This window comes from Vombatus ursinus, unplaced genomic scaffold, assembly GCF_900497805.2.
Source record: "Vombatus ursinus unplaced genomic scaffold, bare-nosed wombat genome assembly UNPS02014841.1, whole genome shotgun sequence".
NCBI classification, from domain to species: Eukaryota; Metazoa; Chordata; class Mammalia; order Diprotodontia; family Vombatidae; genus Vombatus; species Vombatus ursinus.
Genome location: NW_020954619.1, coordinates 8,673,109 through 8,698,372, shown reverse-complemented (window position 1 = coordinate 8,698,372; position 25,264 = coordinate 8,673,109). Strand labels below are relative to the sequence as shown.

The 25,264-nt window shown below is 38.0% G+C and overlaps 1 protein-coding gene across 2 annotated transcripts in view; it reads right to left on the bottom strand.

Annotated features, from left to right (window-relative positions):
* Positions 1-25,264, bottom strand: part of KIF16B (kinesin family member 16B) — a 370,094-nt gene that overhangs the window by 38,047 nt on the left and 306,783 nt on the right. For both annotated transcript variants that reach the window (XM_027840333.1, XM_027840334.1), the window contains one exon: positions 14,210-14,293. In XM_027840333.1, coding sequence (XP_027696134.1) covers positions 14,210-14,293 — 84 coding nt within the window. The remainder of the gene's footprint in view (positions 1-14,209; positions 14,294-25,264) is intronic.

Below are 25,264 nucleotides of genomic sequence, written 5' to 3'. Positions count from 1 at the left end.
TTTTTTTTTGTTTCAATCAGTGAAAGAATATCTTTTAAAAATCATTTAAATAGAATAAGCTGAACATATACTTTGTGACATGCAGTGCCAGAAGCTAGATGGCTGCCATTTTAATTCTCCACAGCCTCAAATTAAGCCATGGTGACAGCATATTGCAGCCTGTGGATAACTGGTTTTCTCCTCCCCCTGTTCTTCCCACCTCCAACTTCTAGGACTGCTACAATTAAAAAAAAACAAAACAAAAAACTGATTGTTGCTCAAATTTGTTTATGAGGCATAGGCTGGCTGTGATTCTTTTCTGATTGGTTCTGGATGGGGGGTCCTCAGCAGTCTACTGCTATTGTATTGTTTCAAACTGTGCTGAGAAAGGGCAGCAGCAGGGAGACTAACCCACCTTGAAGCAATCAACTATAAGGCAGCAAAGGTGTCAGGAAGAATTGATGTCTAAGAGCAATGACTTTAGTCCTTTCCCAAAAGCAAAAAATGGCAGCAGCTGCAAAACAACAAGCAGATTACATGTGGTGGTACATCTATTCCTCTTTCTGACCACACCCACTCATGTTCACACTGAAATTTTCAGCAAGCTTCAAGACAGAAATACATACAATAAAAATAACATGCATTCCTTCTTCACCTGTGACTCATAAAATCCTTAGCTTCCCCCAACTGAAGTAGCCTGTCCCCCCCAAATGAGGCCTTTCCTGATGCCCTCTGTTGCTAGCACTTTTCCCTCAAAAATTAATTTGTGTCTACTTCTTATATTATTTTTTTTTACTAATCTGTGTTCATGTTGTCCCTTTATTCCCTAGAATGACTGAATGAACGAATGAATGAAGTAGCACTTAGTAAAGGTTACTACATGCCAAGCACTGTGTTAAAGCACTGGGAATACAAATAGAGAAGTTGGTCCCTGTAATTAAAGGCTTAAATTCTAATGGAGGAGGATGTTCCAAAGGAATGGTGGCTAAGCAAGAATTGCCCTGGGAAGTCTTGGAGATGGTGAGTGGAACACCTGGGTACTACATGGGTCCCCAAAGGCTGTGCTTGAATATAGTTGGGAGAGGAGCACAAAGGTACGGTTATGCTTTGGGGATTCAGAGCTGAGTATCTTACCTCTTACCAGAAAGGGTCTCACAGGTTTGGAAGGGAGGGTGGCACAGTGGGGTGAAAAAAGTTGAGGTGAAACAATGTAAGCACCTTGAGGGTAGGGACTATACTATGGGTTTCTTTATAACCTCAGCAACTACTACGGTAACTGACAGGTTGGTTTTTTGTTTGTTTTTAAACTGGACCTGTGATTTTACCGGCATAGGGAACTTCTGGTAATGAAACTTCCCTTATCAATGTAGATCAGCATCTGTTCTGTAATCAAAAATTACCCAGGCCACTGAGGTTAGTAGCTTGCCCAGAGTCAAATAACTGGTTCTATATCAAAATAGAACCAGTTATATGTCAGAGTCACAACTTGAATACAGGTCTTTTCCATTGAGGTCAGCATATTATCCACAACACCATTGTAATTGCCTACATTTTCAACATTAACAGTTTTTACATGTTCTGCTAAATTCAAGCCAGTATCCTTTTTTCGGAAAAAGTTTCAATAGGCAAAGCAGGACAAATCAAAATATGATAACTATATTTGTGCAGGTTAAATAACTTGGTTTTATCCCTGGATTTTGAGGGGCTAATCTCATTTTTGCCATAATGACTAATAAGAACTTTTGGTTATACATATATAGTTTTTTATTGTGTTAAAAATGGCCCTCCTATGCCCATGATTTTTAGGTGCTTTAACACAACTGCCTCTCCCTATTAGTCTGTAGAATCCTGGAGGAGAGGGACTATTTTTTCCCTTTCTTTGTATTCCCAGTGCTTAATAAGAGATATGTTGTTGTTTGTCCTTTGTGCTCTAAGAGAACCAAAGTGACATAATGATCAGGATCAATGTACAGTGTGTCCAATCAAACCAATATGTACTCGGAAGGCTCTACCACAGGTCAGGCATGAATAAGAGATATACAAATAAAAATAACTCTGAGGTTTTACCTCATAGCTAGCAAGTTGGCAAAGCTGACAAATGATGGAAAAAGTCAGTGTTGGAGAGGCTGCAAAAGGACAGGGATTTGAAGACAATTTTAGTGACACTGTGAATTGGTCCAGTGACTGGATTGGTCCCGTCATTCTAGAAAGAAATTTGGAATTATGCTAACATGTCCATACCCTTTGACTCAGAGAGGCCACTGCTAGCCATACACCCCAAGGAGGTTAAAGATAGAAAGTAAGGTCCTATATATACCAAAATATTCATAGCAGCACTCTTTATTGTGGTAAACAACTAGAAACAAGGCAGGCACCCATTGGTTGGAGCATGGCTAAACAAACTGTAGGCACAGTAATGTAACTGGATACTGTGACATAAGATGAGTATGAAGGATTCAGAGAAACAATGGAAAACATATGAACTGGTAGAGAGCAAATAGAACTAGGAAAAAATATTTAATGACTCCAATAATGTTAACAGAGAGAATTAAAGGAAATGTTATACTGTGGAATTAAAATGACCAAACCTGGACCCTTAAATGAGACAAGACATTTCCCTTCTTTTTTGCAGAAGTAGAGAGTGTTTGAGTATGGAGTACTCTTTAAACTGTTAGATGCCGTCCATGTGTTGGTTGGTTTTGTTGGAACTTATTTTTTCTTTTTCTTTTAAAAATTTTAGTTACAAGGGAACTCATTCTATAAGGGACAAGGGGAGGGATAAAGTCATAGTTAAAAAAAAAACAAAAAACTAGAAGGGACCTTAGATGCCATCTAGTCCAAATTCCTCCATTACAGATGAGGGGACTGTGGTCCAGGGAATTTAAGTGACATACCCACAGTAACACAGGGAGTAATCATCAGAGGAAGGATTAGAACTCAAGTCCTCTGATTCCAGAGTTAGTGCTTTCCCCAGCGTATCATGATTCTTGCTTGATTCAGAAATGAATGGCAAGCAAAACAAAGGCATCAAGTGAAAGTTATATTTAAAAATACTCAGAGACAATTGTCGTGTCCCTTCTCTTCAGGTTAAACCTGTAAAACCATCTGAACCAACACTGCTATGGCACGATCTCAATCCTGGTCAACAGATTCTGATATGGCTTTTTCCCCAGTTCTTTCCCCATCCTAGTGGCATCTCTTGTAGATGGCCTTCATTTTGTTGATTCTAATTGACAAATTGACAATTTTTGTCAACTTCCAAAATGTGGTCTGGTGACCAGGACAAAGCATAGTGGTATTTCAATTATCCTTTTTCTAGCCAGAACAATTTTTAAAGCAGCCTAGGATAGCATTAGCTTTTTTGTTTTGTTTTGTTTTGTTTTGTTTTTTTGGGGGGGTGGCTCATTTGGGACTTCTGGTCCAATGAAATTCCCATTTTTCCCCTGATATACAATGCTTTCTAGCCTTTCTCGTTCATCTTATACTTATGCCCTTGAATTTTTGAACCCTTGTGTAGACTTTAAGTTTACATATAAATTGTTAGACTTGGTCCATAGTTATAGCCTGTCAAAACATTTGGAAATCTTGACTATTAATATGCCATAGAGTTTAAGTAATCATATTTCAAAGGGTACAGTGGAAGGGGAGGTAGTATTGTATGGATTAAAATTCTACAGCAGAGGTCAGCCCAGGAGAGATGAGAAGCTCTCAGGAATGAAATTATGAAGATGCAAGCAGAAATAATTCTGATGAATTATATATGATAAGAATATAGAGAGATAGTAGGTAGCATGCTGTAATGGATAGAGAGCCAGCCTGGAAGCTAGGAAGACCTGGGTTCAGGTCCTATCTCTGACATTTAACTTGTGTGACTCTGGGCAAGTCACTTAACTTCTCAGTTCTCTAGGCAATGATCTAAGACTTTAAATTGCAGAGTAGGTGTGACCTGCACTGGTAGAGGGAACTTCATCCTAGAGTTCCGTACTTACACTACAATTACATGTCCGGTCTTGATCCCCATATAAATATAATATATTCCCTATGCTCTTAGCACTCGAACACCTACAGTCTTCCTCTTACTTAAGTGATCATGTGCAAGTCACTTAACCTCTTCGGGCCCAATATTCCTCAGCTGTAAACCTGGGTGGGGGGAATGAGAAATTGGACTAGATGATCTCTAAAAAACCTCCTCAGTTCTAAAATTCTATGATTTGATGCCACTGTTATTATTTCTCCTCTGCTTTGACATTGTCTTCTGTGAATTATCAGACATTCCATTAACATTCTTCCCTTGATTTACCTTTTATTCTCTGTGGTATCTCACTTGGCAGATGCATGTGGGAACTTTTTCCCCTTTGCTTGTATTTTTGCCCCAAAGCCCTTAATCAGATCTACAAGTGTTTAGGCAAATATCCATTTACCACTTCTTGTGAGATCCACTCCCCTACTGGCCAAGAGTCCCCTTATTCTTCTGTCTTAAGCCCTAATCTAGAAAAATAAATCGCCATTCTTTAACACTTTCTTCTTAACTCCAAGTTCACTTCTCATTCCTGATTTTCTCTTCTAAAGTTCCTACCTCCATTTTGTAGCACTGATGAAAATACCACTTAAGGACTTCTGTTTCTTGCTAAGAATTCATACTCCCTAGAGATGCTTTATAAATTCCTTCTGGCTATCTCATTTGTTCCCACATAAATCACCAGAAATGCTTTTCAGGTTTACCAAGTCTCAAGAGGCTATCTATCACATACCAAAAAGGAGCTCAGGGAAGAAAGCATACTTTTCAATTGTTCACATAAGGTCAACGTACAGTTGCTTTGGTGCCCCTTGGCCGGAAGTCATCAATCACCACAATTCAGCTTCTCTTCCTGGGATCAGTATTGGAAAGCCTTTTCTCCTGATGGCACCTGAGGAACCTTCATTAGAACAGAGAGGTTGCTTTCTTTTCAGAAAGGTTCAGATCTATCCTGCATGAAAATAACTTCAAATCTATTTTCTACCTCCAAAGAGCCAATGGTCCATCTTTCTTTTTTTGTATTATATTCTTCTACTTTCTAACTCCTGACACATTTGGATTCTCCTCTGCCTGTATGAATTATTTTTCTCTTTGTTTTCTTCTTGTTGCATATTTTTTACGGAATATATCATTGTTTCTGATCAGTCAGAGTAGAGAAGTATTGGCCCTATCTTCTTGACTCATGGTCCTTTATGTTTGCAGTATACAGTATCTTATTTACTTCCTGAAACTCCCATTGGCTTCCTTGCTCCTTTGAATGCCTCCTTCTCAAACCTCTTTGACCATTTTCTTCTCTGAAGAATGTTCTTCTTTCTCCCATCCCTTAAATGAAGATAGTCTACCAATACTCTATCTTAGCTCTGTTCTCATCTCCCTGCAGACTTTCCCTGGGTGAATTTACTCATCCCCATAGGTTCAAATGCCATTTCTATGCAAATGATGCCCTATCCTTGACATTTTCCCCAAGCTCTACTTCAATTTCTGTTAGATATCTTTACTTGAATGCCCCACTGGGAACTCAATTCAACACGTCCAAAACAGAACTTACATTTTAACAAGATGGCCTCTCCTCATTATACCCTCACTTTTTAGGAGATGGGGGGAGAAGAGATTTTTGGCATTGCTCTCCTTCCAGTCATTTATGCCAACTATCTTCAAATAATATTTAGTTTCTCTTTCCCTCCCTTTCTACATGTGATAGCTCACTAAATCCATCTCAGTTGTATCTGCTGAATCTACCTTCAAATCTATCCCCTCATTTCCATCTCTACTTTCATCACTATAGTTGAGATCCTTATTAACACTACTCTCTTAACTGGTCTATCACAGAATCAGTGTCTTTCAAGCATCTTTGCCAAATAGACTTTCCCAGCTCTGATCACATTGCTCTTCTGCTTAAAATCCTTTACCAAGTGCCTCTGTAATTATGTTCATAGACTGGTATTCAGGGCTCTCTCTTCTCTGCCCCTGCTGGTCTGTGTCATCCTCTTCTATCATTTCTTCACATGTGCCTTACATTCCAGCCAAACTTGAACATTTGCTTCTCCTATACTTGCTCCATGGTTCTGATCATTTGTATACCTACAAAGCCCTTCCTTTACCTCTCAGCTGGTCAAAATCCTATCTTCAAAGTGTAGTTCGAATGCTATTTCCCTGCACAAAGCTTTTCTTATTCTTCCTATCTGAAAGTGACTTCTGCCTACTCTAAACAATAATATTTTGCTCATACTAATCTTATGAACATATCATTTGTTCCCTGGCCATTTTTTCACCAGTCATCTACTAGACCAGAGATTGATTCATGAGTTCCTCATAAGACCCATTATATTAGGCCAGCTTTAGCCATGCATCACATTACTCCTTGGCCACCTTCTCTTCAACTGCCATGCTACACACAGTATGCTCTCCAACTCATCCCCACCCATATACCTCCTTTGGAATTCTAGAACCATATACAACATCACTAATGTGAAAATATGTTTAATAGGAATGTATGTGTATAGCCTATATTAGATTGCGTGCCATCTAGGGAAGAGAGGTGAGGAGGGAGGGGGAGAAAAATTTAAAACTTAAAAGCTTATGGAAGTGATTGTTCATAATTCAAAATAAATTAATGAAAAGAAAGGAATTCTAGAACCACAATCAAATCAATACTGTCATTGTTATTGGGAAGGGTATGCTAGTCTACTCCCCTATGGCTCTTCTTACCATTCCAATAACTTTCCAAAGCATAATGCCCCTCCCATAGCCACTACTCTCCTCTATTTTTTGTTTCTTTCTATTAGAATGATTAAGGGCAGAAACCATTTTTACTTTTGTATTTGTATGCCTAGCACTTAGAAGTAATATGTACTTACATAGTAATAGATATATGTAATATATAATCATGTAATATATGCTTTTTCATCCACCAACCATCCATCTATCTATATTACATTTTAGTTTACCTTGAACTGCTCTATGTGTATATTTCACTTTCCTACTAGACTATAAGTTCCTTGAGGGCAGGGACCATCTCTGATATTCACAGAATGGTACCTTACATCAAGTAAGAGCTGAACAGCAGTTTGCTGAATGACAGGGACACAGATAGAGGCTGGTGATACCATTCATGGTGAAACTCCAATGAATGTTAGCATCTTCTCTGCCACTTATCATTTTAGAAAGAGACCTAAGCTTTAGCACACTGTGCAGTTAAATGACCTGCCTGGAGTCACATAAGCAACAGATGTCAGAGGTGGGACCTAAACCAAGTTCCAAGAACAATTCTCTACTCCATGTTGCCTTTCTTGCTGAATGAATATTAAACATTCTAACATGGTCAAATGTGATGATCTAATGGCAAATTCACTCAGCATAAAAATACACAAAGACTATTTAAGATATCAAAATGCTACATTATTCTTACAGAATTAACACAAGAGTTATGAATTAGCTTTCCATTAAAATAAGGCCAAATTATACATGCTCCTAGCAAAGAATATAATGTTCAGAGATATTATCGCTTACTTTAGGTGAAATGGATTTAAACTGAATTCATATGTTTCTGTCTATGAGATGCAACATTTGATCTTAGCCCAAAGAGCCTGAGAAACAATTATATGATGACTAATGTAAGAGAATAATAGTCATAGGAAATAATTAGAAATAGAAGTCCAAGTTAAAAAGAAATATTAAAAATGTTTTAATAAACTAAGTTAAAGCTTTATGGGATTCAACAATTAAGGAGGAGGCCAAAGTGATAAATACAGATCCTGATTTTAAACTATCAACAGTGGAATAAAGCCTCTAGATTAAATTCAACATTGGATAAAGGAGAGTCCAAAGTCATAGGAAAAAGCCTCAGAGAACACTCATCTTGCAAATGTACCATACACAGAATCTACACTCTTGTTCATCATGCTTAGGTTCCTTGTCTTTCCAGATGAACAAATTTAATTAAAGCAGAGGGATCAATTTTTCTTGCAAAGAAGGCAATTGGCTTGATTTGTTGGGTATTCATATCAACTTGTGCTCTTTATATAGCATTTTTCCCCCCAACTTGTCACTAAAGATTTATCTAAATAACTAAACTGGGTGCAGGTTAGGCAAAGAAAATCCTCCAGATTTTCATGTTCACTTCTATGGTCTCATTCTTACCAGGAGACAATATCCATAATCTCTTTAGAAGCAAGCAAATTTTCTGGCTGGTTAATATGAATGAAGCCTTTCAATAGGGGTTCTCAGAGTTCCTTGATCACTTATTTGCAGTGACCTTCATATCCACTCCATTTTAGCCACCACCAAAAGCCATGTCCACACATTAGCCATTGTCATCATTCAAAACCTCTCCATATCTAAGACTCTGAACTCTGAAGTTCTGCTCTCCTCATTTCTGATCAGCTATAATGACTCTTGGACCTCTTCATCATGCCTTCCCCCGCCAGGAAAATCATCATTGAGAAATCTCATTATCTTGCAAGACTGAATGTCTCTGGTACTCACATCCCATCAATAGCATCCTCTGATTGGAGGGCAGGACAATGGGCTACAGGGCCTCTATTTAGGGAAGAGGCTCAGCACATTCTTCTTCTCATTTACCACAAGCTATACTGCTTTTGGATTTCTTTGGACTTGTCCACTATGCCCTGGCATCATATATCTTCCCCCCCCCCCTCTCAATCTCTCTCCCCTCTTTTCAGCTTTCTTTTGTGTGTTATCTTCCTCCATTAGGTTGTAAACTCAATGAGCTATTAATAACTATATGAATGTTCCAAAACAACAGTAGAGAAATACAAATCAAAACAACTATGAGGTTTCACTTCATGCTCAGATAATTACCAAAGCTGACAAAAGATAGGAACAGTCAATGTTGGAAGGGTTGTGGAAAGACAGGCATTCTAATGCACTGTTGGCGGAGCTGTAAATAAGTACAACCATTCTGGAAATTATTCAAATAAAGTGATAAATAAAATGACTAAGAGATTATTCTGATAGGCATATACCCCAAGGAGGTCAATGATAAAAAGAAAGGTACCATATAACTAAAATATCTATAACAATATATTTTTCTGTAGTAGAAAAGAAATGAAAACAAAGTAGATAACCATTAATTAGGGAATGACTCAACAAACTATTTCAATGTCATGGAATATGAATGCACTGTAAGAAATGAACATGATAAACACAGCAAAGAATGAAAAGACTCCTGAACCGATGCAAAATGAAATAAGCATAGCTAAAAATAGCATATATAATTAAAAATGTAAATGAAAAGAATCACAAAATAATTGATGTGGCATAATTACAAAGAACAAAGAGGAGACAATGAGAAGGTACCTCAGTCCTTTGTGAGTGTTCATGGGTTTGGGAAAATGGAATCTACTGTCAGATTTTATTTCTCTTATTCTTAAAAAAAATGATAATATTACATGGGATGGCTCTCTGGGAGAAGGGAGGGATGAAATAAAGGGTGAAATTTAGGCTCTGTAAAAAGAAGACATTAATAAAAATTCATTTAAAAATGTTTTTGAATCATGACTGTTATCTAACTTATTATTTGTCTCCCATATGAAAATTTGACCAAGCATGCCATTTTGACTTTTATAAAAGTCATTGATAAAAATGTTACAGCACTAGCCCAGGTCCAGATCCCTTGAAGTACCCCAATGGAGAGTTTCTTCCAAGTGGATACTAAACCATTAATTCATATTTTGGGTTTGACCATTCACTTGGTTCTGAATCCATCTAACACTGGATTATAGTCACAATCTAGCTCATACTTCTCTATCTTGTCCACATGAGCTACATGAGAGGCTTTATCAGATGCTTTACTGAATTTAGGAAAAGCTTCAGTCATTATTTCAGTCAGGGCTGACTCTTTGTGAACCCATTTGGGGTTTTCTTGGCAAAGAATCTAGAATGGTTTGCCATTTCCTTCTCCAGCTGATTTATAGATGAGGAAACTGAGGCAAACAGGATCAAGTGACTTGCCCAGGGTCACAAAGCTAATAAGGATCTGAGGCCAGATTTGAACTTTGGAAGGTGAGTTTTGACTCTAGGCCCAGCACTCTAACCACTGAGCCTACTTAGCTGCCCTCAGGGAAAACTACATGCACCTTATTCATCTGGTTTACCAATTTAGTAAGCCTGTCAATAAAGGAAGTAAGGTTGGTCTTGTATCTTCTGTTTTCACTAGATGTTAGCCAACCATCCTTTATATAAGGCATTCTGGACTTTGCCAGGAACCAGTCAGACTTGTTGGTCTTTAATTTAAAGGCTCCATTCTATTCCCTTTTTGGAAGGTCAGGATAATATCTGCCCTTCTCCAGCTCTGCTGTACCTATACTGTTCTCGGGTTTTGTTTTGTTGTTGTTACTGTTTCAGATAATTGACTATGGATCAATCATCTGTGCAAATTCTTTTGATACCTTGAGATAATACTGGATCTGATGACAAACTCATCAAGAATAATTAGATATTCTCTTACTCTCTCACTACCTCCCTAATCAATTATTTCCACATTAGTTACCAAGTAAATGGATGATACCTAATTCTAAAATCTAGCCCCAACCAGTCCAGACCTCCTATTTCTAACTACTTCTTGGACTATAACTGGATATTCTCTTCAAACCTTTATTTTGCCATTCCCAAAACAGAACTGGTCATTTCTACAGCCCTGTACTCTTGCACCTCTTGCACCCTTGTCCCATCACGGCTTCTGTTTTGCCAAATTCCAACCCTGGATGACTCACATCATCTTTGTTTACGTTCACACGGCGCCAAATGAATCTGATATACATCATGCAACTGAGCCGTCCAGCTCCGCTACAAAATAACGTTAGCTGAGTTGCACTAAGAGAATCTTTTTACTTTTCCCTAATTCTCCAGGCCGCTTCTCTTGGAGGCTGTTCTCAATGATCTGTTCTTTTCTCTCTCAGAATTCTTGCTCATTACCTCTTCTTCTTACCCTCACATGTGAGGACCCCATTTGATATTTTACTGAGAAAACTGAAGGTATTCACCATGAGCTCCCTCTTCTCTATATCTCAAAAGTGCTCGATACAACCTCTCTCTTCTTCACTCTGGTCTCTGTGCAGTGGCCCTTCTTGATGAAGTCAGCGCTCTACATGTCCTCATGATCTCTGCCATCTTTTTTTTTTTAAATCAACTATCATTCCTCCTCTTTCTAAACTTCATTCTTTTAAAATTTACTGGCTCTGTCACCGCTGCCTAAAAACATGCAGAAGTCTCCTCCATATTAAGACAAGAATAACAACATACACACACGCACACATCCAGAAACAAAAACAACAACATGACACTAGACACTCTCATGTTTTAAAGATATCATTCTTTACTTCTCCTTTTCTCAGCCAAATTTTCAGTTCACCAAAGATTTCTTAACTTCCAAATGAGATGTTCTTTTCTCAGTCCTTACCCTTCTAGAGTGACCTCTTTGCAATATCTGACACTGTTGACCACTCTTCCTCCCTGGATACTTTCTTCTCTGGGCTGTCATAGATCTGCCCTCTTGGCTCTCCTCCTGTCTGACTGCTTCATCTGTCTCCTTTCCTGGATCTTCAGTCATATCACGTCCTGTAATTGTGGGTATACCCTCAGGCTCTGTGCTGGACCATTTTCCAGCGTCCCTTTTTATACTCTCTATCAGTGAAATTATCACTTCGATAGGTGTAATTTTTATCTTTATGCAGATAATTCACAGATCTATATACCTAGCCCTAGTCTCTGAGCTCTAGTCCCACATCACTGGATGTCCTAGAGACATCTTAAAATCAACATGTAAAAAGTAAAAAAAAACTTCTCATCTTCCTTCCCCACAATGGCATGCCCTCTCCCAAACTTCCTCATTTCTCTCAAGATCACTATCAACCTTCCCATCTTCCAGGTTCACAACCTCAGTGTTTTCCTTCATTCCCATTCTCTTTCACCCTACATATTCTATCAGTTGCCAAATCCTGCTGTTTTTACCTGCACAACATTTCTTACAACTGACAGCTGTCTGATATAGCTATTTGACAGCTTTCCATTCAACCAGAAGGAAAATGAGTACGTATCACCTTAATTCAGGGATTCATCATCTATTGGCTAGACTATTGTGATAGCCTCTGAATTGGTCTCCATACTTCATGTCTCCTCACACTAATCCATTCTCTGAACAGTTGCAAACACAATCCTCCTTAAGTGCAGATTTGACCATGTTACTATCCCAGCACAATAAATCCTAGTGGCTCCCCACTACCCCCAAGACAAAAACAAACTCTTGTTTAACTTTTAAGCCTTTCATAACCAGGCCCCAATCTATCTTTTCAGTCTCATTATATAGTACTCTACTTACTGTACTCTTTGGGATAGTCAAACTAATTTTGCTTTTCTTCCCACATCAGTTCAATTCCCTTTCTGTTAGGCCTGGGATATATTCTGTCATCACCTTTACCTCATAGAAATCTTACTTCCTTCAGGACTTTCCCATTACAGAAATTATATAATTTTTCAGGCACCAATGTCTTTATAGTGTACATATTAAATGTCTCTAGATTCCATCCCCCTCATTCCTTCCTCCTACCTCTTACCTGGTTTCCTTGACTTGTTTCCTCCCTTCTTCAAAAAGCCCTAATTGCTGGAGGAAATAATTTTCCTGAAGCATGGCTCAGACCACACCCTTACCTAAAAAACTTCATTTACTCTCTAGTCATTCCTAAGTAAGCTTCAATATCCATAGCACGGCAGATAGCTTAATTTTATTTTGAATTATAGCATTTTTATTAGCACATAATTAGTCATATACATGTCTTAATTCACTGACTAGACTGTAAGCTCCATCAGAGTAAGAACACTGTCTTACTATCTTTGCATCTCTCATGGTATCTAATGTACTATGTCTCAACAAGTGTGCAATAGTTATTGAATGAACTCCAGTCTTTGTTCTTCTCTAATTTGACCTTTTCGTGTTATAAATAAGGCAATTGACCTCCTGAGAGGTTATGTTACTTGCCCAGACAGACTGAAAATTAGTGTCAGAACCAGGTAGTTCTTTGGACTTCTGCTCTGTATTGCACATAATGAAAAGTTCACTTAGGAATTTGTGCTGTTTCCTAGAGAAACACATATATCAATGTGGTGATAAGGCTTGGTCTCATATTAGAGATATAGATATTAAGGGAAAGCTCAGGTAACACAATTAATAGTAGAGTTTACAGATGAGCTATCCTGAAACACTACATTTGCCATGACTTTACCTTAATTTTGAATCTTCTTTAAAATATGAATTTTTCGATCTAGAGATGGATCCTTCATTGTTTTCAAATAACACATGATGTTGTCCTTTGTCTATAGAACCATTTTTAAAAGGATTTTTTTGAATTTTTTCCCCAGCACTGGCACTGGATTATACTGAGTTACCTAAACCTTCTCTCTGATTTCCCTCACTACCACACATTCATGTGAGTATGTGCATTCATGCATACACACACACACACACACACACACACACACACACACACACACACACATCTGCAAGGCCAGAAGATCTACAATTACAGAATCAAGTATTTCCTTTACTTGAAATTAACTGGCCTATGTTAGGATCCAATACAGAACCCATGAATACCAGGCTCTAGCTAATTGAGAACAAAATTCAAATTGGATCAGTCAATAATGTTTACTGAATGTGTGGCAGAAAAAGACAATAGTTCTGCTAAATCAAAATTCCATTTCTAGAACTGTCTTGAGAGAGAAAAAAAAGTAATTTAAAAAGGCAAATAAAATTTCCCCAGGACAAAAAATAGGTGTCTGTCTTTTCACTTCTGACTATTCTTATATAGTTATGATGATCCTATACTGTAAATCTTTAGTTAGTTAATTCTAAACAAGATTCTTAACCTCATCCTGTATTGAACACCATCTGTCTATGGCAAATATTTAGCTTTCACTCACAACCTGCTTCCTAGCCCTTCCTTAACTAAATATAGCTTCTTAAAAGAGATGAAAGTTTTCCATTCAACCAGGAGGGGTATGAGGACATATTCTATAAATAAGCTGGTTTCATTACTTTGTAATCACCTGCTGCCATCTCCTGTGTTAAACGAAGATGCTACTTGTCACTTCTGAATAAGAATTAATAATGCCTCTCTGATAGGAATGATTTTTATTGGTCAATCAGACTGGATGTTTCCTAAATGAAAAAAACATTGGGGAAAAAGTCGACTCTCTTACCTCTAAATGACTCCGGCGTTCTGCAATTACTCTCTCATCTTTATTCCCAAAGAGCTTCTTTGGGGGGAATTCTAAAGTAGCAAGCTGAAATGTACAAGAAAGGATACATTAACATCATACCTGCAGGTTTTTAATAGAAATGGATATTTTAGTTTGAATTATAAAGTGGGAGTCAACATAGTTTAATAGGTTACCAAATCAGGAGCCTTGAGTGCTTGTCTTGAACTCCATCACTAAATTCTATGAGATCGTGGTCAAGAACCTTTCTAGGCTTTGGTTTTCTCACCTAGAAAACAAGGAGCTTGGCCTAGATTGTCTCTAAGGACCTTTCTGAATCAATTTCTAGCAATCATCTTTGGCCAGATAAGAATCGATGAAATAAATTAAATATTATACTGACAATTTTAAAAAAGGAGCCATCTCTTTTGAAGATGGACATGTACTCAAGTTCTTCCTACAGTCCACGTGAAAATCTGCTAGTCACCAATTGAATAATACTTAGCATACTTCCCATGTGAAAAATATTTTTTAATTTGCTCTTAGCACGTTTTATATTCAGTCAAGTTAACAAGCATTTATTAAGCATTTAAATATGTCAAGAATGGTGTTTCGACCTGAGGATTCTAAGAAAAGCAAGACGTAGCCAGTGGCCTCAAGGAGAATATCTTCTGGAAATCTAAGTACATACTAGTTATACATAGAGTATATCTATTTCAAAGGTAATTTGAAAGAAGGCATTAGCAGTTAGGATTGTGAGAGGCCTCCTACAGAGGGTAGGCTTTGGGCTAAATCTTGAAGGAAGTCAAAGAAGCTAAGAGGCAGAAGATTGTGGGCATGGGGGGTAACCAATACAAAGGCATAGACATGGCAGATCAAGTATCTTGGTCCAGAAACTGTAGGTAGGCTAAGATAGTTAGATTGTAGAGTACATAGAAGGAAGTAACAGGTAAGAAGACTGGAAAGGTAGGATGGAACCAGTTTTTAAGAACTTTAAATGCCAAATACAGGATTTTATATTTGATCCTGGAGGTAACAAGGAGCCACTAGAGTTCACTGAGCAGAGGGAATGACATGGTCCTACCTAGTCTTTAGAAGAATCACCTTAGAATGAGGAAGAGATTTGAAGCAAGGAGACTAGTTAGAAGACTATTGCAGTAGCCCAGGGGAAAGGGTCCTAGGAGAAGAGGAGAAGGAAGGAGAAGGAAGAAGAGAATAAACAATTATATAGTGTCTACTATGTTTTAGGCACTGTGCTAAGTGCTTTTTATAAATATTATCTCATTTGATTCTACCCTAGGGCTCTGGTATAGGAATGGAGAGAAGTATTTAGCACAGTGCCTAGCACATAGTAGGTACTTAATACTTACTGATTTGAGAAAGGGATCCATATGAGAGATATTGTGAAAGGAGAGATAAAAAGATTTGGCAACAGATTAGATATGAGGAGTGAAGGAGAGGGAAGAGTTGAGGATAATGTTGAAGTTGGAAACCTAGATTTCTAGGATGATAATGCTGTCTTCGCCAGTAATAGGGAGGTCTGGGAAGGGGAAGAGTTTGGAGCAAAAGATGAATTCTGTTTTGGATAGGTTTAGGTGTCCCAGAGACTGTTGGAGATTAGTGACAGTAGCTCAAGAGAGATTAGTTTGGAATATATAGAACTGGGAATCATCTGCATAGAGATGATATCTTTCTAGAAATACTAGAACTAAAGTAATTAGAGTCCCACCAAAAACGGACTCTATCTGTGAGAAAAAAATTCAATCATTATTAAGTTTGTGTTAATACAAGCAAATGCTAACTACAATAGCTGGAAGGGACTTTAGAGATCTTTTTGATTAAATCTCTCATTTCACAGAGATTTAAGTTACTTGATATTTGTCTAACACCACAGAAATAGTGAATGGCATGGTTGAAATTAGAACCAGGGTCTCCCAACTATTACTTCCATGATATTAAGCCATGGGCAAAAAAGCACCATTTGCTTCTTTTCTGTAACAAGTCTAATTCTGACAAAGAGAATCCTAAAGAAAGTCATTAGACAAGAGTTTACCATTCCAGGTACTAATATCATGTACATGTAAGTTATTCATGTGCAAAAAAGCTATTTCTTTAAATGGGGATCCAAAGAGTGGGAAAAATACCATTTATATTTGTACATATACACTTTGAAATAAGTCAATGATAGACTGGAACTCTGGCCTCAGGATTCCTAATACAGTGCTCCTTTCAAGTCCTCCTGAAACCATTAGGATATAGTAGCTTAGAGATTTTTGGGAATGAAGCCTTTAGAAACAATAAGCTGATGACTCTGCCAGATGCATTCTGTGATTTTACAAAATCTTTTACAGCCATGACCTCCTCTTTGCTCTTTCTGTATTTGTTTCACGATCTGGCTCCTGCCCCTCCATTCAGTTATTCATACTCTGATCATTACCACAACAGTTTGTATGTGTGTACCTGCATGAGCATGCCTACACGTGCACATTTTGCTTTGTCAAAGGATTTCTTACTTTGGCATGTTACCCAAGGCATTCTTGGGAGCCTGCTAGTATGACAGACTTTCATCTCTAGTGCACTTTAATGAGAAGAGATCCTTCTCTGCCAGTCATTTGGTTTTCATCTGGCCAAGATTTACTTGTCTATGAATCTCTCTCCCCCACCATGTAGTCAAGGATTGGTTCTGAATGCTTGGCAGTCACTCTTTCACAGTTTGGTTGTTTTGTCATTTTCTTCTGTGGATGATGAAGTGATGTGTTTTATGTTAAGGGAAATTTACAAACTGGTTTTCTTGCTAAACTCAAGTGGTGAATTGAAAGGATTTCAGAGGAACTGCATCATGTAGAGAGAGACCTAGGATCCTTGATTTCTCCTTAAACAATAGTATTTTCTTTCCTATGTCAAATAAACCTAACTCATTATGATCTGTGTCTCAAACATATGTAACTTTTTGCACGTGAGTTTAAAAGTTAGAGGAAATCTTAGGAACCATCTAGCCTAATCCCTTCACTTTCTAAAAGAGGAAATTCATTTAGGCCCAGAGCAGTTAAATAATTCGCCCAGTCACTCATTTAATGTGGAACTAGAACCCAAATCAGATATCCAATCCTGAGTACATTTTTATAAGTGGACAACCAAAGTGAAAGGCCTCATGGGCCTATGAGGAGGTAACCCCTTATGAAAATGATGGGTGGAGATTAGAGAGAATAGTATGACCAGGGCATTTCTAGGACTAAAGGAAAAGTCATTTGTAAAGTTTTGCTTGGAGGCATTTTAACTTGTGCGCAGTTCCTCTCACTGAACTAGATAACAGGCAGTTTGTCCAACCTAGCAATAGTTTCCAGGTGGAATTAAGCAGGTGACTCTAAGAAAGAGAAGTCAAATCAATCTCACTCACAAGGCATGTAACCTGTAATAGGCAACAACTGACAGGGAGTGGGATGATTTGGAAAAAATGGGGCATCTTGGCTGCTATCCTGAGTGGTACAAAAGGATATAAAGAAAATTGCATAAGGGTAGCATTAAATTTAAAGGGTTTAAAAGTGATACACTATATAAATTCAAGATGCTGGCTACCTGTAGGTGTAACAACATCTGTGTTCTCACTTAGCTCATGATTACACATATATCCAAAGTAAAATGGAGAGCTGAGGCTATTAGCTAAATTTTGAAAAGGGAACAAAAACCACTAAGACACTTTCATCAGACTTAACCAGATAATGGAGGCAAATGTTAATTTCTTCCCTTAATTATCCTGGCTCTCCACTTTACTTGGCACACGCAGACACAAGCTCAGTGTACCTACTTTATTACATTTGTCACATGGTATTTCTTTCCTGAAGACTAAAGAATTTCAACATTTCTAAAGACCCACTGCAGGAAAGACTGAGCTTCCATCAAGCTGATCAGCTAATAAAGTATAGTTATTTTTATATAACTTGTTATACATTAGGTTTTTCCAAATTAATGCATGGCATTAGGATGCTTTCACTAAAAGCACTCCCTGCTCCCCCTACCTATCTAAATAACATCTTCTGAAACACATTTTTACGACCAAAAAAAAAAAAAAGGTGGTAAAGAAAGTCTTAGGTTTGGGTGAAAAATAGCTACTAGCAAATGACATACCTTTAAATTGGCCCAGATTTTGAAAGGAAAAAAAAAATAACCATTACCATCTTTATTTGGGTGTGGATCAACTTTGGATAGGCATAGAGCAGTAAAATCTGCCAAATAAGTCAGGGAACTGAAACTGAAAACCTCCATGTGGACCTCATAGTGAAGGTCACTGCTGGACATTCAGAAAGGATTACTTTATGCTGAGATTGCCTCATTCTATAGTCGGTATAGCTAATGATTCTATATTGCCTTTTTTTTTTTTTAATCTCTGTGGAGACTTTAGGGCCTGGGAACTTTTCTACAGTGGGAAGTAGATGGAACAAAATGTATTACACACCCCACCAGATGTGGGACTACCTCCAATCTTCTCTAGGACACAGAGAAGACAGTTAATGCTACCCCTCCCTAAATGCATTCCAGGCAGGAAACCATGGTGGGGAACAGAGGAAACTGTGTGCTGTCTGTCTTGGCATCCTCACTTACTTCTGATGATCTTGGTGTATTGGGCTCTCATGAGAAGGGCAGGAGTGAATAGCTGCTGATTGGGACTACATGGGGAAGCAGAATGATTATTCCCAGAGATGTTCTGAAGATGTGGCACTACGAGTACAAGAATCGACCTTAGAGTTCTTCATATTTTAACAAATATAGGACTGGGAGTCATGAGGAGAATAGATCCAGAACACCCCAGAGTGCCAGCATCTTCAAACTCAATGTGTCCAAAATGGAACTTACAATCTTTTCCCCCATTCTCCAAACTCCCTCTTCTTCCAAACTTCCATATTTCTGTTGAGAGGACCACCATCTTTCCAGTCATCTACATTCCTAACCTCAGAGTCAACCCCAATTTCTCCCTCTTCCTCACATGTAGTCAATTAACAAGTCTTGTCCAATCTACCTGTACAACATCTTCAAATCAGTTCCTTCCTTACTCATATGGGCCATAAATCTTGTTCAAGAACTCTCTCCTGTACTATTGCAATAGCCTTCTAAGTCAATAGTAGGAATTGCGTTAATAGGTTGGGAAACAGAGAAAGGCAAAAATAGTTCCCACTCTAAAGGAACTTACAATCTAATGAGGGAGACAACATGCAAACTAGGTGCAAATAAGACACATACAGGTAAATTGGAGGTAATCTCAGGGGGAAAATTAAGTGGGTCAGGAAAAGCTTCTTGCAGAAGGTGGGATTTAGTTGCAACTTGAAGGAAACCAGGAATTATCCTAATTGGTCTCCCTTTAAGAGACTCTTGGCTTTCCACTTCCCACTTTTTTTTTTTGTTCTTGCTGTTATCTAAAGTAAAAGTCACACACTTCCCAACTCAAACTGAAGTAGCTTCATATTGACTCTAGGATTAAGTACAGACTCTTCTGTTTGTAATTTAATGTCTTTCATGACCTATCTTTCAAAATCTTGGTAGATATTCCTCCCCTTTATTCACTCTTCAGTATAGCTAACCTGGCCTTTCTGTGGTTTCTCACACACAACATTCCACTTCCCCTGTCCACGTCATCTTTGAGATGGTATCTTTGGGTTACACGTTCCTTAGACCTGCAGTGAACTTTTCGTCCTCTCTGCCTCTTAGAATCACTCATTTCCTTTACTAAAGAACCATTTTTTGTATGAAATCTTTCCAGACTCCTATAGCTGCTAACAGCTACCCCTCTTACAAACAAAACAAAGCAAAACAAAATCCTTATATTTATTCGGTACTTATCTATGTATGGATTTTTCCACCAGTAGAATGTAAACTCCTGGAGTGGAGAGACTTTTATTTTTGTCTTTATACCTCTGGAGACTACCATAGTACCTGACACATAATTCAAAGGATAAGGACTGGGCCCACAATGTCACTGGTATAGGGAAATATTATAAGTAAAAAGAATATATTTGAATTTCTTTTATTCACTGTTCCTTCATTTTGTAATTATAATTAGAAAAATCACCTTCATTTCCCTCTAAAACTGACCCCAAAACAAGAATTTGGTAATGAAGAACAGTATTGTGACAGTCCAGGGCCTCAAAAACCAGCTGTCTACACTGAGGTGTCAAAGACACAGCCGGCAGCCATCTTGCAACACTCCCGAGTGAAAAGGAACCAAAATAAAATGTAACTGGGAAATATTTAATAAAATAAAATAAAAATACAATAAAACATAGATAATGTTAATGTGGTTTTCTAAGTCAACATACAGCCAATAGGCATTCTTATGTACTGTTTAGTGGCCCCATTTTGATTTGAGTTTGTCACCTCTGGGCCACAACTATATCAATAATACTTCAATGACCATAAGGCTATCCGGGTTCTAGTCTTGACTTCCTCTAAATTACTGGAGTGATAGTAACAAGTCACTTAACTTCCCTAGTTAGGTGGTGCAGTGGATAGAGCGCAAGGCCTAGAGTCAGGAATACTTCTCATCCTGAGCTCAAATCTGGCCTCAGACACTTACTGGCTGGGTGACCCTGTGTCAGACACATAACCCTGTTTGCCTCAGTTTTCTCATCTGTAAGATGACTAGAGAAGGAAATAGCAAACTGCTCTAGTATTTTTGCCAAGAAAACCCCAAATGAAGTCATGAAGAGTTGGACACGACTGAACAACAACTAAGTTCCCTCAGGCTTTGATTTATTCATCTATTAAATGATGAGGATGGGCTAGATAATCACTCAGGCTCCTTCCAACTCTAAAATTTGATTTAGTGTAATTGGGCCTCAGTTTTCTTATCGGTAAAAGGAAAGATATAGTCTTGATAATCTTTAAGATTCTATCTGACTTTGACAATCAATAATTCACACAGTGACTACTAAAACCTTCCAAAGATGAATCAAAAGTTGTGAGCATGTACAGCATACTACCATATACTGAATGACATATCGTTTTATTTTGGCTATATTGCTATATTAAGGAATACAGTGACTTAGAAAATAGTGGGGCTCTCATTTGAAGCAAAGCTCAAATCCGCAGAAACAGGATTGAGACCACACTGATAAACAGAGAAATTTATTCATGCTGTTTTTCAAAAGGTTACAGAAAAAGAAAGAAACAGAAAGAAGTGGGTCAGCAGTATTCAAGGCAAAAAAAAAACAAAACACAAAAAAAAACAACTTCAAATTGCATCTTCTCCTGCAACAAAAAGGCAGTGGTTTTTACCCTGTTGAGGTGGTAGGAAATGGTGCAAGGGTTGTTTGAATTCTTATAGGAAAAATCACAATTACGATAAAAGCAAATGGTTATATATGACTGGAATAAATTGGGATATTATTTGTAAGGAAAATGTTAGCTGTGGAGAAGAGAAAATTTAGCATCAGACCTAAGGTGATCTTGGTATAATACAAAATCATGAAATTTGATTACATAGAATACAATAGAGAAAAGAAAGATATTGGAATAAAACAAAGTATTTTATTAGTCTAAGAGAAATCCAATATAAAATGTACTTTATTCTTTAATTTAGTAAATAGTCAAAATGAATGATGAAAAAATTTTAATAAATTTAAATAAATTAAAAGAACAGAATGAATAACTTTAATTTAGTTCCTGCCAGAGTCCACAGAGAATATCTTTTCCTTTGTCAGTTCTTATGTGTTTCTGGTCTGAGCTCTAAGTTTTCCATTTTGAATTTTTTAGCATCAAGTTTCTAACTTAACATAAATCTACAACATGAGTAATCCACATAATGAAAAAGGCTAAAAGGTCATTTTGTGAAAGGTAGAGAATTTTTAAATTGTCATTTGTAATTACTCTGGAGAAAGGGAAAACCCTAAAATTTCTTTTTTTTTCTGTCATATGTAAATCCTACGTAGTATTCTTTCTGTTGATTATACTTCATCACTTCAAGGAATTGTAATTCCATTAGTGTGAATTCTGTTTCCATTGATGCAGTCTGCAATCTTGATGTCTAATTGAGTCAACTTTGTTATGACCAAAAAAAAAAAAAAGAAAAGAAAATCAACTCTGTTATGTTCATCTTACTATGGGCTGATTCTAATGATGAGTCTCTCTGAATCCAGTTAAACCTGTTCTTGCAATCAATCCACAAGCATTTATTAAGCACCTATTAAGTACTAACCACTGTGCTACCTGCTGGGGATAGAAAAATAAAACTGATATAGTCACTACCCAAAAGGAGCATACAGTGCACCAAAATAGAAAATAATAATAATATTAACAATACTATTAACATCTAACATTTATATACCTCCTACTATATGCCAGGCACTATGATAAGTACTTTATAAATATCATCTCATTTTATCCTGACAACAACACTGGCAGGCAGGTGCTATTATTATCCCCATTTTACAGCTGAGAAAACTGAGGTAGGCAGAGGTTAAGTGACTTGCCCAGGTTCACAGAGCTAGTAAGTAACTGAGGCTGGATGGGAACTTTGACATTCCCAACTTCATGCCTAGTCCCCTATGTGGCTGCCTAGACATATACATGACTAAGTATATACAAATTAAGTAGAAGGTAATTTGGGGTTTAGGGGGCACTAGCAGCTGGTGGAATAGGGAAAGGCCTCATGGAGGAAGAGGTGCTTGAGCTGAGAAGTTCTAAGAGGCAGCAGTGAAAAGTACATTCCAGGGGTGAAAGAACAGAGAACCTGTGCAAAGATCTGCAGAAGGGATGCTGGGGGGTCAAAGGTAAGGAAAAACAAGAAGGCCAGTTTAGCTCATCTGCAGGGTACATGATGGGGGACATCTTATCCATCATAAGGTTGAAAAGACAGGTTAGAGTCTGGTTTAAAGGACTTTAGATGCAGAACAGAGGAGTTCATGTTTGAACTGAGAGGCAGATGGAGCCGTTGAAACTTCCTGAGTTGAAAAATGACATTGTCAACCCTTTGCTATAGGAAAATAACTTCGAACAACTGTGTGACCTTGGGCAAGTCACTTAACCCTGTCTGCTTTGGTTCCTCATCTGTAAAATCAGCTGGTGAAGGAAATGGCAAATCACTCCAGTATGTTTGCCAAGAAAACCCCAAATCGGGTCACAAAGAGTCAGATACAACTGAACAACAGCAACAATGCCTGCTTGGAGGGTGGACTAGAAAAGGGTAAAATTTGAGACAAAGGCCTATTAGGAGGATAGTGAAACTGTCTGGGAGGGTTGCAATGAGCGTCTGCACTGGTGACTCAGAGTCAGATTTGTAAATACAAATCTAGGTCCCCAGTCTATACCATGCCATTTCTTTCAACACTAATATTCTCCTTCTTGTCTCCTTTCAGGACATGATCCTCAGCATTTACTCACCTGCCACATTTTCTTTTATAAGGTGTTCCATTAGCAAATGGATTGAATCATGCTCTCAGACAGTCAAAGGAAGATAGCAAAACTCCCTAGGCTAAGATTAAAACTATTCTTTCAAGACAGTGCCCTAGGTCAGCACACTAAAGCAAAGGTGCCAAACTGAAAATAGAAAGGGGATGGATACCTGTGGCCTCCTATTGACTTGGAAAACCACAAATTAACATTCTCCATGTTGTACTATCTTTTTGCTTTTTAATTTTTTTTTTAATTTTTAGGCAATTGGGGTTAAGTGACTTGCCCAGGGTCACACAGCTAGTAAGTGTCAAGTGTCTGGTCTGAGGCCGGATTTGAATTCAGGTCCTCCTGACTTCAAGGCTGGTGCTCTATCCACTGCGCCACCTGGGTGTCCCTCTTTTTGCTTATTTTGTTAAACATTCCCAATGATATTTTAATCGGGAGCTGCTACTTTGATAGTTCTGCTCTAAACCATGCTAGCTTAATAGGAGCCTGAGTTTGGTTCTAATGGCACAGAGTTTGAGAAGCCAGCATCACTTCCATATTAATTGAATATAACCTCACCTTTTGTGCTAGGCCGGATATTGCACAGAGGATTAGGGCTTTAGGAGGGGACAGACAGATGTAATAAAGGTAAGAATTAGAGCTAGAAAAGTAGAGGATAAAGGCTTTGGCATTCTCACTTAGCTTTTGTTCATATGCTAACTTCATTTTAGATCAATAAAAGAAAATACTGAGGAGTCTCACCTCTTTACTCCAGTAGCCATAAAGCTCACGTGGAGTATTTTGTGAAGAGTCCCTGGAAAACATTTGGGGACACAGACTCACAATTAGGGAGGTACTGAGGGTTGTAAGCCAATTCCCAACACTAAGTCAAATAGTTGTCTGAGACCATGGACTTCAAATCAGCACCACACATAGGCAATTGAAAGAATAGATTCTATTTTAGCTAGGAAATTTTGTTAGCTTCCTTTGGCTATCTGGGTAGAAGCCTCTCCTTAAGAGGAAGAAATACAATTCTTTTGAAGCATAGTCAAAAGCTATGTGTGAACCACCACTTCTAGTCAGGCAAAAGACAGGAACCAGCAGTAGAATTTCTCAGGTTAGGATTAAGTTTATTGTATGTGCCTAAATGGTAAGTACTAAAGGTCTCTTAACTGTCAAATCTAAATAGCCTTCTCTCAATCCTCAACCATCTCGACCTCTAAGCAGCCATCGACACAGCTGGTCACCCTCTTCTCCATGATTCTCTATTCTCTCTAGATTTTCCAGAAACCAGTCTCTCTTGGTTCTCCTCCTCCCTATATGACTGCTCCTTCTCAGGCTCTACTGCCGGGTCATCATCCAGGTCATGCCTAACATGGGTGTCCCACAGGACTCTGTCCTGAATCCTCTTCTCTTCTCCCTCTACACTATTTCCCTTGGTGATCTCATCAATTCTTATGGATTCTATTATCATCTCTAAGCTGATGATTCTCTGCTGACCTCCAGTCTTTTATCTCCAATTGCTTATCAGTCGTATCACACAGGAAGGCTTGCAGATATCTTAAATTCCACGTATTTCCCCTCCACATCTCCCCCCATTCAAACTTCCCCATTATTGTCATAATCACCTCCATTTTCCCAGTTCCCCACGCTTCTAACCTATGCATAATCCCTAATTCTTTATGATCTTTC